Source organism: Hyaena hyaena, unplaced genomic scaffold (assembly GCF_003009895.1).
Source record: "Hyaena hyaena isolate Hyena2069 unplaced genomic scaffold, ASM300989v1 scaffold_446, whole genome shotgun sequence".
NCBI classification, from domain to species: domain Eukaryota; kingdom Metazoa; phylum Chordata; class Mammalia; order Carnivora; family Hyaenidae; genus Hyaena; species Hyaena hyaena.
The window spans coordinates 1,035,127-1,055,137 of record NW_024081081.1 but is presented as its reverse complement, the minus strand read 5'-3'; the positions used below and the strand labels follow the sequence as shown (position 1 = coordinate 1,055,137).

General features: G+C 41.6%; 1 protein-coding gene across 1 annotated transcript in view; it reads left to right on the top strand.

Annotated features, from left to right (window-relative positions):
• ZMAT4 (zinc finger matrin-type 4) overlaps positions 1–20,011 on the top strand; it is a 338,356-nt gene that overhangs the window by 199,519 nt on the left and 118,826 nt on the right. The window contains exon 4 of the mRNA XM_039253399.1: positions 70–226. Within this exon, the coding sequence (XP_039109330.1) occupies positions 70–226 (157 nt within the window). The remainder of the gene's footprint in view (positions 1–69; positions 227–20,011) is intronic.

Below are 20,011 nucleotides of genomic sequence, written 5' to 3'. Positions count from 1 at the left end.
GGGGAACAAAAGAAATTTTACAACTTGGGGTTCTCGCTAATGTTATTTTTGTTTCTTTCTTCCTCACAGGGAAGTGATGCTGATATGGTGGATAAGAATAAGTGCTGTACACTCTGTAACATGTCCTTTACCTCAGCGGTGGTGGCTGACTCACATTATCAAGGCAAAATCCATGCCAAAAGGTTAAAACTGTTGCTAGGAGAGAAAACCCCATTAAAGACCACAGGTATGTGTGTGAACAATGATCACGGGAGATACTGAAGTCCAGGCGCTGCGCCTGTCCCATTAATTGTGCTTCTTCTTCAGAAGAGCCTGCCTGAACAGAACCTAATGGTAGATGTCCTTCAAAACCTAAAGGGATGGGCAGGTAGTCCAGCACACTTTGCTGTCATAGGAGGGTTAAATATAATTGCACGTGCTCACTCCCTCACCCTGGCTCCTTCAGATTGGTAATTTAGCAGCTGGCATCTTCTGCAAGTCTGCTTACATCCTGCAAGATGTTGTCTGTCATATTTATCATATATTATATAAGTTACTGCACCTATTATGTAAGGGATTCTATTCTGCCTTAGCTTCAGTATATAAGCCACGTGGGTAATGAATGGGTAGTGTATTGTGTAGAATGGATACATTCACTGCCTGTGCCTGTATGATACAGGATATTATCCTGCTCTCGTCTTGGTGAGGGTGTGGACTAGGAAAACTATGGTCTTTAAAACATTCCTTTGCAGACAACTAAGGGGGGTTGTTTTTTTTTAATCCTCCCCACCCCAAAGTGACATTCCTGTTGTCTGTGATTCAAGCCTATTAACTTCAACAACAAAAGCTTAAATATTGATAAAAGACCATTTGACCCTGTAATTCTTAACTAAAATAGTTTTTCATAAGTCTATCAAATTATGAAACTAAAATACTGTTGATGTTCAATCACGTTAGACTACTTGGACAAGGTTTAAACTGTGGTGAAGGTGTTACTAGCCTGGGTTATAATCCCAAGAAGCTGGGGATATATTTCATGATGTCTACTCTTCCAATGCAATTAAAATTTAGCAGTGCATTTTATCTTTCTGTCTAATGAATCATGCATAAATCGTGGGTGTAATTATTTTTTAAATGGTATTTTGGAGATTGGAGAGAGCCTAAAACAATACTTGGCTTTTATTCTTGCCAGTGTTTTCCTTAAGAAAAATGTCTTCTTTCACCTAGAGAATAGTAAGGAATCTTTTCACTATGTTTTTCTAGTTAGTTTAACTGAAGGATATTGTCTTTGTGAAGGTGGCTATGACATTCAGATACAGGACGGGGTTGCGAAACACCTGAAATCTGGAGCCGAGCTCAGCTTGTTCCTGGGCACACTCTGTGTGTTAGCATTTTATTCGCAGCCACTCAGTTGAAACTCCTGATTCTTGCTCTCTAAAAGGTTTGATATTCACCTTGTAACCTACTCCCCAACAAATTTCTTAAAATAGACACCTCAAAGAAACCGTCACTGGAAAATTTCTACCTGTTTTCCACGAATGAGTAACTAGCTCATTTGTTCTTTCTCCCTAAGCAGAGAATTGCTGTTAAATTTAATTTTGGAGGTAGTGATGGAATAGGAGAAGCTAGATCTTTGTTTATCATGTCAATTAGCAAAGGGGAGAGTTATTCTTTCTTTAAAAAAAAAAAAAACACATGGCACAAATGGTTCTTTGTGAATTTAAATACATCCTCCAGATAATCAAGCACCAGTTTGTTTTTCTGAATTCAAATACCCTCCGAGCTGGTAAATATAACTTGGGGGTAATTTGTTGGTTCCCAACAGTGTATTCCTCAGGAAAAATCAAGAGCACTTAAAATGCACCCTTTACTCAATGACTTTGTCTTGGTGTCCACAGAGCTGGCCCCCAGTTCTCAGGATGAGCAAAATCATGTTGCCAGTTAGGCAAGAAGGGGAAGGAGGTGGGGTGGGAGGTAAATAGCTTGATCCACTTGTGGCTGGGGAAACAGATTTCAGTTGCCATATGCCAGCATCTCCCTCTCTCAACTAGCTCACAGTTCCTAGGCTGCACATCCCCAATCTGTAGCTCAGGCTCTCACCCATTCTTTCAGAAGCTGCTTAGAGCAGAAAGGGTCTTGGAAGATGGCAACACCAGACAGAATTAGAGGGCCTGGGAGGCTTAATTGGTCCCTAGGCTTGGGTTGGTGTCAACCCAGCTGCTAGTAGGGAGTAGAGGAAGCAGTGTATCCTGTCGGAGTCATTAGGTACAAGTATAAGCTGAGGGTAGGCTTTGGGAGGTGTGGCGCAAGATAAGAGTTTGAGGGCTTAATAGGAGAGTGGAATCTAGCAATGGAGAATCTGGGTAGAGAGATCCTGCAGAGACTCAAGCTGGTACCAGCATCGGGAAAGTCTGGCAGGTGGTAGCAGGGGCCTGGCTGCAGGCTGGTGAAAGTAAAGGCTGTTAAGAGAGTGACAGGACACCTTTATTTAAAACAAGAGTGCTGGGCTGGAAGTCAAGTATAGGCAACAAATCAGGCATCTGGTTTATAGGTTAAGGGTTGGTCTTTAACACAAATTCAGCTACTAGAAGTAAGGATAATGACCTAGAGGCACCAGAAAAGAATGCGCGGGCCTTGGGCTTCCTTAGCTACTAAATTCAATCCCTCTAGTTTGTGAATAGAGTCAGCACTGATTGCCATTCTTTCTTGCTGCCTGAGGCCAAGCCCAGTGGCCATTTTTGAAGGATAGCACCCTCGAAGCTGTGGTTGCCTGACGCACATCCAAGAACTGCTTTGCCTACTCCATCAGATTGCCTTGAAATGATGTCTGTAATGAAAACAAAAGGAAACAAAGAACATATAAAACCCAACCGATTAAGCTGCCAGAGAGAAGCAAGTCCCCTACTCGGGGATGCTGTATAAGCTACCCCTCCTAGAAGAACAGGCTCTTGAACTGGAGCGATTTCTGGGTAGGGATAATTGAAGCACAACTCACTGCCTCCCCTAGCTACTCCATCTGATGAGGGTGAGCAACTGGTATCTGTGAATCATTACCTTTCCGCCTACTCAGGATGTGCTTTGATCAAGCATCAACTGGATATCCTGCAGAATTATTGCAGTTTGAGTTGTCTTCTCCAGATGGGAGCATGTTTACTAGGATTTCTGAAATGCTTGACAGACCTGCTGAGACAAATACCAGTTCTCATTTTTGTTGCTTAGTGTGTTTCAGAATCTTTGTTCTTGTTCATGCTCTTCTAGGTCCTGCTGCAAGATGAAAGTTTGAGGAGAATTCTAGGCCCACTGTGTTCTCACAGCGTCAGCAGACCTTAGCATGGAGGTCTTGCCCAAATCAGAGGCTGGTCAGTGATTGCTGTCGTCAGGTCGTTTGCCACACGGTGAGAATGATTTAGAGGAGGCACAGTTCAGAGGCCAGAACAATGAAGGGCATGAAAATCCTCTCATTAGGGGGAATATAAGGGGAAAAGGGGTGGTTTAGCATAGAAAAGAGATTGCTGAGGGGCAAATTTTTGGAAGGTCATCATGGGGAAAAAAGTGATTTGTGGTGTGTGAGTGTGTGTGTGAGACTGTATGAGAACATGTGAGTGTGTTTGAGAACATAAGTGCGTGCAAGAGTGTGAATGTGTGAGAATATGTGTGTGTGACTGTGAGAGTATGTATATGTGTGTGCATGTTGAGTGTGAGAGAGTGTGAGAATATGGGAGAGTATATGTGCATGAGTGTGAGAATATGTGAAGGTGTGTGTGGAAATGTGAGGATATGTGAGTGTGTGTGTGTGAGAATGTGTGTATGCATGTGTGAGTAAGCGTGTGTGAGGATAGGTGAGTGTGTGTGAATTTGTTTGAGACTATGTGATAGTGTGTGTACATGTGTGAGTGTGAGACCGTGAGCATATATGAGAATGTGTTTGTATGTGTGCCTGAGTGTGAGAGCGTTTGTGAGAATATGCGAGAGTAAATGTGTGTGCGTGCGCATGAATGTGAGTGTGTATGTGTGTGAGGGAGTGTGTGCGTGTGTGCTTGGATGCAGCAAATGTACCCAATGAGTAGGTAGAAAATTAAGGAGTTAGAGCTGAGCTCAAGAGAAGAAAAAGATTAGTAAAATTCAGAGATACTAAATTTCTGTAATGAAACCAAAAGGAAGCCCACCCAACCGAGTCCGAGGGCCAGAGATGGCAGCGCCCTGCTCAGGAATGCTGCGTACGCTGTCCCTCCCAGACTAACAGGCCTTGGAGCTAACATCAGACTCTCGTGTGGTGGGTGGCCAGGGGTTGGGGAGGGGCACTGAAGTAGAAGCTGGCTGATACTCTCTGGGCATTTCCTGAGAGGGGTCCAGCCCAGGACATCAGCCTAGGTGACATTTAAAATCCTTCCAACTGGATTCTCAGCCTGATGTCACCTGCAGGCTTGACCCAGTGAGCTGATAGGCAGAAAGAATGCCTGGCCTGGGAGTCAGGAGACGGGAGCCCAGGCCCTAGCTCTGCCTAAGGTGCTGTGTGGTCTCATCTGTCATTTAAATCTAACACCGGATATGTTTACCTCATTGGCCCTTTAGAGAGCAAATAATAGATTTGGAAAGTAAAAGGTGAACGTGTGGTAAATAAGTCGATGGGGGTGCAGCCCAACTCCTTTCTTCTGCCAAAGACTCTGACTTCCTGGTCAACGTGGGGTTGTTGAAATACTACCTTGGGAGTTGCACAAGGAGACATTTTGTGTGTCTCCTTGGGGACAAGTCTTTCTGAGATGAGTTCCATGAACTGAAACAGGTCCTGGTGCTGAAGCTGCCCACTGGAGTGAAACAGTGCTGGTGGGCATTGGGGGTGGGGGGCACGCCTGGCCATGGAGCTGAGGAGACTCCTGGGCATTAAGGGAGGAGAGAGACCCCATTACTAAGCTGAGAGCAGGACCCTGGATCTGGAACTGTCAACTAGCAAGTAGATACAATAGTAAATCATTTTCAAGATGAGAACTCAAGATCTCTAGAGGATAAAAGAATGAACCAGAAACCCCAATGAGGGCCCCAAGAGGGCATAGATCTCAGAAATGTGGAAGAACAGAAATGTAAAGTGATAAAGGGCTGGAAACTGATGCCAAACCTCAGAGGTCAGGCTGCTGCTGCTTTAATTCTGCATAGGTAAGGCTGGGATCTGGCCCTGGAGGCCCCTCACAGGGAGCTGAGTCTGTGGGTGAAGGTGAACACTTCCAACAGAGTGAGGAGGATGAGTAACCAGACAGAGCCATGCGTTGCCTGACAGCTTCATTCGGGGATCCTGTGCACTTCACTGTGGTTTTTCCCACGTGGCTGCCTGGGTGCCTACAAGGGTATGTTAGATGCAGATCTGCCAGTGGTAGGGTCCCCAGGGCAAGATCACTGACTGTGGGAGACTAGACAGTGGCTTCCAAAGATGTCCATGTCCCAATCCCCAGAACCTATGTATATGTGTTACACAGCAAGGAGAAATTAAGGTTGCCTATGGAATTAAGATTTCTGACCTCTAGAATGACAATATAAAAATGTTGTTGTAAGCCACTAAATTTATGATAATTTGTTACCGTGACCACAGGATAGATACTGATCTAAGTAAATACTTGGCCAAAGAAGGCACTTCTTTATATGCCTCTCACATATCCATCTTGAGGAACCTCAAGTGCAATGTAGACAGCACTCACATAACTCTTGTCCGGAGCTTGCCTTAGGGACAAAAAAGGTCTGTCTTTTATCTGAGTCTATTCCCCAAACACAACTTAATACTATGTTGTGCAAAATGTCTGGTCTATTTCCCATGATATCAAGGTGAACTTCTTTTCCTAGAGTGCAGGAGCCTGTACAAGTTAGCTTTTCTATACCTCCAACCTTATTTCTTCTGTCTTCTCTACACACATGCCAAACAGGTCTCCTGCACCATCAGCCCACTGTGCCTTCCCTCCCACTGTCCTATAACCAAGATGCCCTTTTCCCTCTACCTGTTGTGGAACTCAATACTTTCATCTTCCAAGCATCAGTGCAGGTCTCATGCAGTCTGAAGTCTATCGTGGCTGCTGGCAATCACATTGAGTGTGGCATGGGCTTTGAAGTCAGACATATCTGGGCCCCATCCTTTATTAGCAGCGGACTTCACTTGCCTTAGCCTCCTTTTCCCAATATGTATAGTGGGTATAATGCTATTACTTATATCAAGGGTTTTCCGTGATAATTATACAAGTTGATTAATAGATGCAAAGTGCTTATCACAAAGTGCTCAACCAATCTTAGCTCTGTCCACTGAGGAAATAAAGCTATTTTTATTTACTCTTCTCTGAACTCTGTGCCGTATAATTTTGCACTTAAAATATCTTATTGTCCATTATCCAAGGCTGTATCCTTGGGTGACTTTTCTTTACCCGTTGGTCTATAAGCACTCTTCGCAGAGGAACCACATCTCCACACTTATTCTGAATTCTGCCACATTCCCGTATACAAGCTTGCCTGCCATGTTCTTCCCCTTGATGGAGAGTGACAGAAAAATGTAGCCTGCTGTTCAGTCCCTGCTTGAGGACAAGTACAAGCATAGACGTATGGGCTGGGGTACAAGGTCACAGAAACCCGTGGGAAAAGAAGAATCAAAACAGCCACAGAAATCTGCCAAATGAAACAATCCAGTGTGACTGGACAGACAGGAGGAAGGGTAGAGCTAATAGAAGTAAGCAGGAGACCAGATTTGAACAGAGGTTAAGTTGGAGGATGGGAGAAACAGTGTGAATCCCCAAAAGGCTGGCCATTGAGGCCTTGGATTGTGTGCCGGGGGCTTTGGATGTGTACTAGGAGAGAGCTATTAAAAGTGTTGACCTGGCTGGAAGGTGTAGACTAGCTGATAGCAGGGGTATTAAAAAGAAGCACAGCCAGTGCAGAGGCTGGGGGTGGGGGCAGATATGAGCTGTGAGCCCTGAAGATCTCAAGGTAAGGATGAGAGAAGATCAGGAAGTGGGGGGAAAAGCTGAGTTGGGAATCCAAGGGGCATCAGACATGTCGGATGGGAGCAGGAAGAGCAAACTCAGGGCTGGGTGATTCTGCCAGATCCATTATTGTCTGTGGCCTAGGTTGCCTTCGCCTCATGTAAGGCAATGCATCTTCTGACACTGAGCTCAACAGATGCTTGTGGATTTGTCACTGATGCCTCAAGAAGTGGCTGTAGGAAGTCCTAGCTGGCTCTCGGTGGAGCTTCTCATTGAATAGAGGTTCATTCAGTTTCAGTCCCACTAGGCTTTCTGGCCAAAGGTAGTTCATACTGCATGGTGCATGGTGCCTTCTGTTGGTGATTGACTTACCCAGCGAAGCTGGCATCCTCAGACAGAAAATGTCCACCCTAAGGGATAGAAGTAATTTCTCCATCAAAAGTTGAAATTCTCTCATTGAGTATCTGCTATAAGAGAATTCATAACACGGGCTTTTTGTTTTAAGTTTATTCATTTATTTTGAGAGAGAGAGAACATGCATGGAGGGGCAGAGAGAGAGGGAGAGAGGGAGAGAATCCCAAGCAGGCTCTGCACCTCAAACCCATGAAACGAAAGATCATGACCTGACCTGAAATCAAGAACTGGATGCTTAACCGACTGGGCCACTCAGAATCCCCATAACATGGAGATTTTGTTTCATTATTTTCTTAGCTTAGTTCCTCTCAACAAACATCTTGTGTCTTGGGAATAAGAAAGTGAATAAGACACCCCTTTGCCCTCGGGAGGCTCTCCGTGTAGTAGGAGGGAACACAGGCACTGGAAAACAATAAATGACACAGTATGAATGTCTACAAATACAATAGGATATTGAAGAGAGGTTAAATTAATTGTGGTTGGAGGTGTCTGAGAGGAAGGTATGATAAGAGTCCTTAAATATGGTGTTAATAGCCATCTAACCAGTGGGGATTGTTAGGGACGGATCTCAGTTCCTCAAAAGAATCCTTTTTCTAGACTGGGGTTTCTCACTCAGCAATATCAACCTTCTCACTTGGAGGAGGGGCTGTTCTGTTTAGCAGCATCCTTGGCCTCTATCCAATAGACTCCAGAAGACCCCACTAGTTGTGACAATAAGAAAATGTCTCTAGATATTGCCAAGTGCTTCCTAGGCGGCAAAACTGACTCCAGTCAGGAACCACTGATTTAGATCAGGAATTAGCAAACTTTGGCCTGAGGACCAAATCTGACCTGCTGCTTATTGTATGATCTGCCAGCCAAAAAATGTTTGATTGTAAATGGTTTTTAAAAAATCAAAAGGGGGCGCCTGGGTGGCTTAGTCGGTTAAGCGTCCGACTTTCGCTTAGGTCATGATCTCTCGGTTTGTGGGTTCGAGCCCCGCTTCGGGCTCTGTGCTGACTGCCAGCTCAGAGCCTGGAGCCTATTTCAGAGTCTGTATCTCCCTCTCTCTCTGACCCTCCCCTGCTCTTGCTGTCTCTCTCTCTCCTAGAAATAAAAAAATATATATATTAAAAAAATAAATAAAAAATCAAAAGAATATTTTGTGACACGGGAAATATATAAAAGTCATATTTCAGTGTCCATAAATAAAGTTTTATTGGGACACTACCACACACATTCACTTAAATTCAGTCAAGACCATTTGGGGGCTATACTGGCAGAGCTGAATAGTTGTGACAGGAGCCATATGGTCCACAAAGCCTAAAATATTTGCTACATGGTCCTTTCTGTAAAAGGTTTGCTGACCTCTGATCCTTACAGTGAATGATCTCGAGGAAGAGGTAGCACGGAGAGAATGGGGCTGGTGTGGGTTTATACATAAAATGCAAGCATTTTCCTGGGCTGTACACCTGTGAGGAGCAGGGGAGGCCCTGGAACAGGGATCAATGGAGAGATGTGACTGAGGTCAGAGGAATGTTTGAGAGCTCTACCTTGGGGATACCCCGAGAACTGAGAATGAGGAAAACCCAGAGCCTTCCCCTTATTGAGAGCAAGAAAGTTCTCCAGAGAAGCTGTAAGAATTGAGTGACAGCCAGCGTCTCCACTAGGTCTAAAATTCTAAGAAATTTATGAAAACTAAACAGATGAAAATTACCTAGATTTTGCCAAAATCTTAATATGTTTGTAACTCCAGGTTTTTAGTGCTTATTTGAAATCTATGATCCAACCTATATTAGTTTCCTAAGCTTCTACAGCAATAAGCTGGGGAGCTTAAAATAACAGAAATTATTGTTATAGTTGTAGAGGCTGAAAGTTCAAGATCAACACGGGGGCAGGGTTGTGCTCCCTCTGAAGGCTCTAGGGAGGCATCTTTCCTTGCCTCCTCCTACCTTCTGGTGGCCGCTGGCTTCCCGTGGCATTCTAACTTTGTGGCTCCAATCTCGTATGCCCATCCTCCTGGTATGTCTCTGTGCCTTCCTTTTTTTTAGAGACAGCAGTAAGACCCACCCTCATTCACTATGACCCACTCTCAGCATAACTAAAGACATCTGCAAAGACCTGGTTTCCAAATAAGTTCACATTCTGAAATTCTGTGTGGACGTGAATTTGAAGTGGGGGGAGGGGGCTCTATTTAATGCCTTACCCAAGCCAACTTCTTTTAAATGATGGCACATGACTAAGGTCAAAGGTCCTAATATTATGCTCACTAGCTAGTGTTTTCCCCCCCTCTTCTCATGAGAAACCCATACAAACAAGATACATAAGAACTGTGTCTTTACTCAAAATTCTAAAGAAGACATAATTTAACTGTTCTTAAAATTTTTTTTCAAGAGAATATGAATCGTGTAGTAGAAATCTTAGGCATAGAAAAAGAAGAAAAGATGCTTTAAACAAGTATTCCCCACCATCTACCATTAATCAAAGTGAAATTTTAAGATTATCCATAATCTCAATAGTTAGGTTTCGTATTTAGGATTAACAAGAAAATTAATTTCTGTTTGTGGCAGACACGTTAGTCATCCAAAATCCATTTGCTTCCTACATTCGCCAGACTTTGAATTGATCATGTGTAGATGTAGCGTGCGTTACTTTAAGACCAGCCTACAAGACAGAGGAGAGCCATTCAACCTACGTTAGACTTTTCAAGAACAAGAAAGACACCTTTATTGTGATACTTTGGGGTTGTTTGTTATTGCAGAAGAGCCTAATCTATCCTGGTTGATTTATTGTCCTTTAAAGTTACTGTTTCACATATAAGTTTTTATGAATACATCTATCATTCTTAGCAAAAATGGATATTGAGCACTCTCTTTTATGTAATTCTCAGACATCATTGGTTTGATAGGAAATGGCATCAGACTTAGCAGTAAACTTTCTTTCATTTTTGACCGTTAAGAGTTTGAAGTTGCTGTAATGTGTGCACATCTTAACAACAGGAGAAGATTGATAGAGAACAGTTCTGATGTGTGCTCCAGAGGCATTACAGCATAATGGCTCTGATGACGAGTGCATGTAGATCACTTCCTGGCACACAGTAGGCATTTAGTAAATACTTTTTGGATGAGTGGAAATTGGAAGCGTACATGAGAACAATGATTGGCATTTAAATTTCTATAGCTTTGTTTTCAAAGTAAGTTACCTTGGTTATTTAAATTTCAGTTAAATAAAATCATCAAAGGCAGTGTTTTTCCAACTTTATAGGAAGTGTCTTGCCCATCCACTTGCTTCATTTAAAGAAAGTTCTTTTCTCCCGGTAAAGATAGGTGAAATACAGAGTATCGTATTTTAACAATGAGACTACTGCCTAGGTGTTTTTCACAAATCCTTTTAAATGGCGTATAAATAAAGGCTCTGAAGTCATACTCAGTTTTACAATCTGCGTATACCTGTGTGAACTTTTGTGAGATATTTTAATTCTCCAGCCCTCTATTTCATATTGGAAAGATGATGGTAATACTTATATACCAGTATTATTATAATAAAGGCGAAGGTATATGTAAAACTTAATATAGTGTCTGCCACACCAGTAAGTGTTGAATGAGTACATTATTGTATGTAAATATGTGTAGGTAGGAATACACACAAACATGCACACACACAGTCGATATTCATTTTTTGCAAATTCTGAATTTGTGAATTTACCTACTCACTAAGACTTATTGGTAACAACAAAATCAACACTCATGGCACATTAATGGTTGTTTGTAGATATGTGTAAAATGGTGAAAATTTGAGTTGTCCCATGGACATGCTCTTAGCTGAGGGTGAACAAGGCAATACTTGGCCTTTTGTTTCAAATTTCATACTGCAAAGAAATGTCTTCTTTTGCAATCTATTTAGTGCCAGGTTTTACACATTTCTGTGGGTTTGGTTGGTGACTTTATCATTTAAAATGCCCCCCAAGGGTAGTGCTGGAGTGCTGTCTGGTGTTTCTAAATGCAAGAAGGCTGGGATGTGACTTATGGCAAAAACACATGCACTTAACTTAGCTTAGTTTAGGCATGAGTTGTATCTTGTTGGCTTTGAGTTACATGTTAATGAATCAAAAATATATATTAAATAAGGTGTCTTTAAACAGAAGCACATATAAAGCAAGGATCTATATTGATCAATTGGTCAAAATGTGACTAAATGTTCACAGGAACCTAACTCTGAATTCACCCTAAGGATCAATGATTTGGTCTTTGCTAATTCAATGTTCTTGGGGACTGTTTGAAGAATATAACTAACTGTGAATAACAAGAATTGACTATATCAAAACTTATATTCATTATATTTATATTAAAAATTTCAAAAGGTCTGTTCATCATACAGAACTGAATAAAAATGTGTATTTTAAAGATCCTAATGTGCAGTAAAGCTGTAGTTCATAGGGCAGAATCTAAATTAATGATAAAATAGATGATCATAGGGGTGCCTGGATGTCTCAGTTGGTTAAATGTCCGACTCTTGATTTCAGCTTGGGTCATGGTCTCATGGTCATGGGGTTGAGCCCTGCACTGGGCTCTGTGCTGAGCGAGGGACCTGCTTGAGATTCTCTCTCCCTCTGCCTCCCTCCCCCTCTTGCATCTTTACACTCTTTCTCTAAAATGTAAAAAAAAAAAAAAAAAAAAAAAAAAAAAAAAAGTAAATAAATAGAAAGATCATCACTGATAATATTAAAGACATTCTATCAGAAACATCACACTCATTGTTTTATTTACTCATCACAAAAAGCATGAATTCTAAAGTATCACTATCTCCATTTTACCAAAGAGGGAAGTAAGACTGAGGGTACAGTGACTTGCTTGACGTTGCGTAGTAAAATAATGTAACTGGAGCTTGAACTTAGGACCTCTGATTCCATGTTTCAGGACCTTCATCTCTAGGTGGTGATAAGTAATGTTTCATAAAATTATCTTCAGATTTTTGTTCCCCTAATGAACAGCACAATTCAAACTCTAAGGCTCTCACTAAGATGATCGGAAGCAGCATGGCCACAAAGATATGTTTCTAAACTTTAAGTCAAGTATTTCTCATTTGTAGGAACAGTGAGCAATGTGGGAAAAGGAACAGATAAGCAATGATCTCGTCCACTCTGCTTGTTTGTGTGTAAGTGTGTTTATCATATATTCCTCTTCTGCAATCTCGTTGGTTCTCGCTTTCCCTTCCTTATTTCCTGTGGAAAATTAGTGAGACAGAGCTTCAGAACTTTTCCATAAATTTCTATGCCAGACACGGAATTGCTTATTTGAGTTCTCTGTTGAATGAATAAAGATCAGGGTATTCTGGATCTGTTTGTAAGTTACATAAATTCAAATTTTAAATAATATATGCACTCCAGGTTCAATCAGCACCTCATATTTGCATATAAGATTTTATACACTGCAGCAGTTCTCTCATCTGAATCAGGTTATTTGGTTTGCCAGCATAGCCATCTAGATACTTGTTTTAATAGATGCAAACAATACTTTGTCAAACCAGCAGATCTTCATAGCAGAGCATTTTCTTTTAAATTGGAAAAGCTAGCATGTTCTAAGATGTCATCTGTAGATCAATGCATTTGCTCTGATGATGTCTTTGGCTTTTCTAATTCTTATAAATGCAACAAGTAAGCGATTCATAGAATTGCAGACCTGGAAGGTGCTTACCCATCATTATTTCAACCTTGTCACTTTCCTGATGAGGAAACAGGCCTAGAGAAGGAAAGATATTTGCCCAGGGTGATATAACAGGTTTTTGGCAAAGGGCCTTCTTTTGTTTGGCAGTAATCTTTCCATGATGTCACTCTGTCGGGAGAAAACGTACCAGTCCAGATCACTGACTGTTGTACAGCGAATAGGGTTTAAATGCATAAGCAGTGTGAAGCAAGCTAAATTCTTTTGGCCACGGTTTTTATACACCGAATGCCAAGCCACTTGGAGGAATGATTAGATCAAGCCTACTGTCTTTTGATTTTATATTTGATGACCAAAGAAACAAAAGATCAAAGATTGGATGGAATTAAAGATTTTAACAATGAGACTACTGCCTAGGTGATTTTCACAAATCCTTTTAAACAGCATAAACTCGCTTTTCTGTTTTGGATGATCAAATAGTGGTATAAGACATTTGATGATTTCAGCAGCTTTTATGATGTGGTTATATCTTTGTTCCAGAAAGTGTTCCTTAACACATTTTTATGAAGGAATAGAGTAGAACAATAAAATTGTCAGTTTCCCGTGCTGATGCTGAAAACTGTCAATAGGAGATGCGGTCAGGGCTTGGAATCCATACACAGAATGCATTACCATTCAGAAAAAAAACTCTGAGTGAGAGATTTTTCTGTCAACTATACTCTTAAATCAACTATTAAAGATAAGAACCCTAAAACTGTCTAGTCTATGAAATTGAGAAGGCACTTGTAAAGCAGCACCTTATGTAAAATAATTGGTAATAAGTGTCCCCTACTGTATTCTCATCCTTTGAAATATCTGTATATTTTAAATATCAGCCTCCAAAGTCTTGTGTAATGCTCAGATTGGTTTAATAATCAGATTTAATATGTACAAATTAATGGATAGCCCTTGAATACAACAAATATCATATTTCTTTACATTTTATTTATTATTTAATTTTTTAACATTTATTTATTTTTGAGAGACAGAGAGAGACAGAGCATAAATGGGGGAGGAGCAGAGAGAGAGACACAGAATCCCAACCAGGCTCCAGGCTCCAAGCTGTCAGTACAGAGCCCGACATGGGGCTTGAACCCATAAACCATGAGATCATGACCTGAACCTAAGTCAGACACTTAACCGACTCAACCACCCAGGCGCCCCATATTTCTTTACATTTTAAAAATCAGTGTAAATTACTTCTATCCTCTAGCCCTAAAGACAGGTTAGAAGACCAGTCTTGGTCATTCTTTGGGGTACTCTTTAGGGCCACACAAGGCCCTTAAGGGACGTGGGCACCCTTGAAGAAATCTCTCAGCCTGTGGGCTCTGGCTACTTTATGGTCACCCAGGATGTTGTTGTGTCCTGGGCCACAGGCTGTAGGTGAAGTCCTGGGGCTTCCTCAGAAGTGGATCTCACTTTCCTGTCTCCCTCTCAGGCTGACATATTCCTTCAGGTCAGTGACTTCCACCGATGGTTTCATCTCTTTGTGCCAAGCGATGTTTATGGAAAAGAAGGCCAAAGCTCCATTATGGACATTTCTGGGGGATGTCCTGCCACCAGAGACACACTGCTTTTAAGATGCCCGTGTCTCTATCTATACCTGCAAGCTCTTTTTCCCTCACCTGTAACATGCCAGTTCCTTTCCTGATATTAAGCACACACTTCTCTGACACACAGACCCCCTTATTCTTCAGATAGCCCAATGTGCCTTTGTTCAGTCCATCCTGGGAATGGGAAACACCAGACTACAAGGCTATGGCCTCATTTTGGAATGAAGTGGGAAACACCTTTCAATTTTATGAAGTGAGTCCATAGGAAAATGAGACAATCAGCTAATTTCTCAGTAGGTTTCTCTGCTATCTAACTTCTGTGACACAGACACCAAGCCAGTTTACTTACCTGAAGGCTTAGAAAGATGACATTTGTGTTTTCTTACTTTACTCTCAGCCTTCAGAGAAGCTGCTTCCCTTGTGTGGATTTCCAACTAATTGTCTGCTGAGCACACCCGTCATTGAGTCTATGACTTTAACTATGAATCCATCTAGGTTTTCAAGAGGACTTTGACCACTTTGAGGTATCATGAATTGTACCTTATTGTGGGAGGTACTGCCTAAAGAAATGGTCTGGGAGTTTTGGGAAGAATCCTGACAACTGAGAGTCCTCAGTCATTCATAGGCATGGTGGTTGTTACCCACGTGTTGGGGTTTCACAACCAAGAAGCAGGAGACTGGGGTTGAAGGTGCATTTATGAATTCTCACTGTAATTATATCTCGATTAGTGTAAACTGCTAATGATTATCATCTTCATTTTGCTTTTCAGCCAACAGAGCTGATGAAATCTTAATACCTGGACCTTTCATTTTCAGTTAGTAAAACTCATCTATCAAGATTGCTGCTGGACAGGGGAGGCAAGAACTAACTCTGGCATATATGGGAATATTTTACTTGCGCTTTATTAACACAAAAGGGAGATCATTTTTAGTCAAAATGATTAAGAAAGATGTGCATATGTCTGCTTACCCCTGATGATTTAGATTCAAGAGTTTTGCCTTAAGAAATGTTATTTCATCCAGTGCCTAGGATGGAGAATGAGTTATACCTAGAAATTCACAGAATTCTAGGTTACCATCTTATCCATCTCTCTGTTTCCATCAAGATTCCCTTTAAGTCTTAAGTCCCATCATCTGGCATGGTTTAAATGTTCTCCCTTTCACCTCTGGGTATTAATAATGCTCTCTTTCTACAAACCTTCTTCAGCTACCCACCCCAGGGGCAGTGTCTTAATATCATGCATCATGTTCCCTTAAACTCTTTGTCTTCTAAAGGCCTACTGTTCAGGCTTAGTTTGCTTTTCCTTATTAGCAGCTTTGGAAGAACAGCTGGCCATTAGCCTAAATTCCATAATCCTCTGTGTGTCTCAAGTGTTATTAAGTAATGCTTTGGTTTCTCGCCTTCTGGCTAAGTAATCTCCCATCATTTAACCATTACTCATACACATTTCTTCCTTAAGCCACCTCTCTGGCTCTTCCCTACACTTCCTGGCAATCTACAATCCATCCCAGATGGCTTTGAAAGGATCTTAGATTGCTGTGGTAACTATAAACTTATGACCAGATACATGAACCTCTCATGACCAGTAAGTGAGATTTCTAACTTCCTCTTTCCAAACACTCCCTTGTTTCATGCTCACCACATTCCCAGTCTCTGTGAGGGCAGCTTCTGTGTCTGTCTGGCAGAACTGATGTCAGTGCAGGACATGGGAAAACATGGAGTAGGAATTAGGAGATCTGGCTCCCAGTCTTTATTTTCTCTGTGGCCAGGATGTCTGGGAACTAACTTTTATCGAGCAACACAACAAAGATATGAGTTTGAACTATTAGCCCCATTTTATTTTAGGAAATATGCTCACTATAGTTCAAGTAACTCGATCCTGAATGTCCATGTAAATCTAGTTTGATTTTAGTTCAAAACCTTTATTCTCTCTATATCTGTTACCCCTTATGATTTTTTTTTAAATAAATGGGCTTCTGAATTAGTGCAACTTAAGACAATAATTCTGTGAGTTAATTAAAAGTATTTCTATTCCAAGGGCATCCAGGTGGCTCAGTTGGTTAAGCATCTGACTTGGGCCCAGGGCATGATCTCACGGCTCGTGAGTTCAAGCCCCACATCAGGCTCCATGCTGACTGCTCACAGCCTGTAGCCTGCTTCAGATTTTGTGCCTCCTTCTCTCTCTGCCCTTCCCCTCCTCGTGCTCTGTCTCTCTTTCTCAAAAATAAAATAAACATTAAAAAAATTTAAAAAAAAGTATTTATATTCCAGATTTCAAGTTGCATGAGGGCTGAGGTGGTGTTGTATGTTAATGTGGAAGTTGGTGCCAATGCACAGAGTAGAATGAATGAAACATGAAAATACAGGTGTCTTGTAAGATTGAAGTGAAAGTGAGGCCCATGCCCAATGCTCTCCCTCCAGTCGGATGCTTCCCAACCCTGTCTGCACACTAGAAGCACCTGCAAAACTTTAAAACCAGATGTTGCTCAGCCCCACCCTCAGGGATTCTGATATAATTGTCCTGGAGTGGGGCCTAGAGTCCATAAGTGTTCAGTCTCACAGGTGCGTCTAACCCTTACCAGGGCTGAGAACCCCTGATCCTAACCCAGGGCTTTCCAAATTTAGTTTGCATATCAATCACCCTAAGCTCTCCTAAAGGTGAATTCTCATCTAGTGGTCCAGGCTGGGGCTTGAGATTTTCATCTCCAATAAACTGCCAGGTGATGTGGATGATCTTGGTCTGTGGAGCACTCTTGAAGTTGCAAATTTGAAGCAGCCATCACCTTCATTTGCTGTTAATGGCACCCTTGTTCTAAAAATTCTTCAATAGATATCATTTATATTCTCTCTCGTGCACTCCCTTTTAACTGTGTCTGCATGGCAACAATGAAGTATGCAATTTGTGGTCAAGCCATAGTTAAATGAATGATTATGGGTGCTACATCTAAATAATTCAGGCTCTGGCTTGGCCTCTGAGTTCCCCCAGAGACTAAATTAACCTAAGGATTTTCTAGCATTGATTCACAAAGTCTTATCTAGCCTAAAACCTCTTCCTTATTTGCAATCATCCTCTGCCCACCAACTTCATTCCTCAATATCAGAAGCAGTGGTATAAGGCAATGGTCTTTAAACTTGTAGGGATTGGAGGACCTTCTTGCGTTAGCATTTGATGCTCTGGATTCTCTTGATCCAAGCACTGGGAATACCTAACATGAAAGAGCAGAGTGTCTCCATCTGTCTCAGAAGACCTCAAGAAGTTCTAGGGTTGCTTTGAGGTCGGATAGAGCTGAATAGCATCAAACCTTCAGATGTAGCAGTTTACAAGTGGCAGTTAATAAAAGTGCTGTATTTCTAGATTAAATCCAAAGAAATACATGCAAAATTTTATGCATAGCTAATATTCATATTCAGTTAGTTTTAAATATGAAGTAGAGGCAATTTTCCTAACTTGCAAACTGTGAAATTTTAATGGGACGTTTAGGGTATATAGACTTAAGGTCACTCAACACAGAGGTGGAGTGGAGAAACCTGATTGGGGGAAGCATGCTAGTTGAGGGTGAAAAATAGATACACACATTCTCTTCAGGGAACTACCGGTATTAACTTCTCTAAAATTATTTCTAAGGGCTCACCTTCCTTCAGCCCATACCAGAAGGCTGCCCTCTCTTTGTGTCTACCTCTGAACTTAGCCTGTACTTTATCTGTGCTGTGCTTCTGGCACCAGTCACTTTTCTCATCTTTGAATCCTCCATAAATATTCATAGGACATAAGAAATGATCCAGGAAGCTGGCTCTCTAGTTGAATAGCTGATGCTGCTGGATCAGTAAATCATTCCCATCCATAAGCAGGGGGTATGGATTAAGGGAAGCCAGGGATAACGGCAGCAGAATGAAAGAATAGGAGCTAGGACCCATCCCCGGGGGTCAGCTTACCAGTCTCCAGCCTCTGGCAACACTGCCTGGGATCTGAGTGATGCTGACTCCCCCCTTTAAGATGGCAGCTGCTGGCCCAGGCATAGGGGTGCCAGTGCATCAATGAATCTCCATAAAGGAAAGCCACTCTGCCCTCTGGGACTCCACCTGTCTTGGGTTCATAAGGAAAGGCATTTCCGGCACTGTCCAGTTAGCAGGCCATTGATTCGTGTAAGCAATAAGCAAAGTGTGTAGTAGGGTGATGTCATAACTCCTTGTGTCCACACAACTTAATAAATATTTATGTCCTAATAATTCAGCCAACATGTATTGAAGGAAAACTTAATATTTGCATTTCATCCTTAAATAATCACATTTGGTCATGGATGCGTTTGCCCATTGGACACGGCATAGCTTCTCAAATCTTTGGATTAGTGGACACTGTCACTTTTGTTTCCTGCTTCTCAGTGGTTGGCGAGGTGGATTGGAGGTAGACAGCAGCCTCCAAAAATCCAGGATTGCAGGAATATGAAGTTATTCAAAGGATGGTAGCATCTAATGTTGAGACTGAACTTCCTCAGGAGAGTGATTGCCACGGTGTCTAATGGATATCTCTATGCTTTTCTCAGAATTTTAAATAATCCTATGGTTGCCCGTGATGTTGACTGCATCATCCCAGGGCACCTCGGCACAAAGTTTGGGAACTGTGACCATAACTGAATATTTTGATGCTGAACTCAGAAGAAGTAAAGCACCTTCACTGAAGAGTATCTAGGACCAAACGCTGTGAATGCATTATACCTACAATGCATCAGGTGTTTTTAAGATCAATCCGGACTGAAAGAATGCCTTCCTACTAGCAGAATTCCTAAAGTAAATTTCCTTCTCTCACACAGATAGCTTTATGGGAATAAACTGCTGCCCTTACTCAACAAGGGTTTATTTAATACATACTATGTGCCCCACCTGGTTCTGGGGACAGGGGGTATAGTGGCAGATGAAAGAGATAAAGATCCTGCCCTCACGAGGCCTACATTCTATTGCTTTGTTTTCAACATATGGAAGAATGTGGTGTATCACAGCCTTAGGATTCTTTTGTCAAACAACATGAGAAAATTATAAAAGGACTTTCATCTCCTCTAAAGTTCTGTTTAATGGCTTGTTTTCGAAGATTAGGTTTCTGCAGGAAACAGGCGTACTTAAGATATTTAGAACCCAATCAGTGACTGAAACTAGAGGGAATTATTCAATATTAATGAAAATCAATGATCTATGAATACTATAATAATGAAGACTGATGATATATGAATGTAGTGTGGGTGAGGAAGCAGTTCCTGTTAATAGGCTGATTATAATTAGAGTTTTGATACAAAATTGAATTGGAATGATGGTTCTGATAAGCCCCCCTCGCCTTTATTACTTCTCGGGAAATGTTTAATGGCATGTATTTTGGAACATGAAATGTTTTACAGTGTCCTTTAATTTCACTCATGGCATACAAGAAATAGCACATGGCTTTTCCTA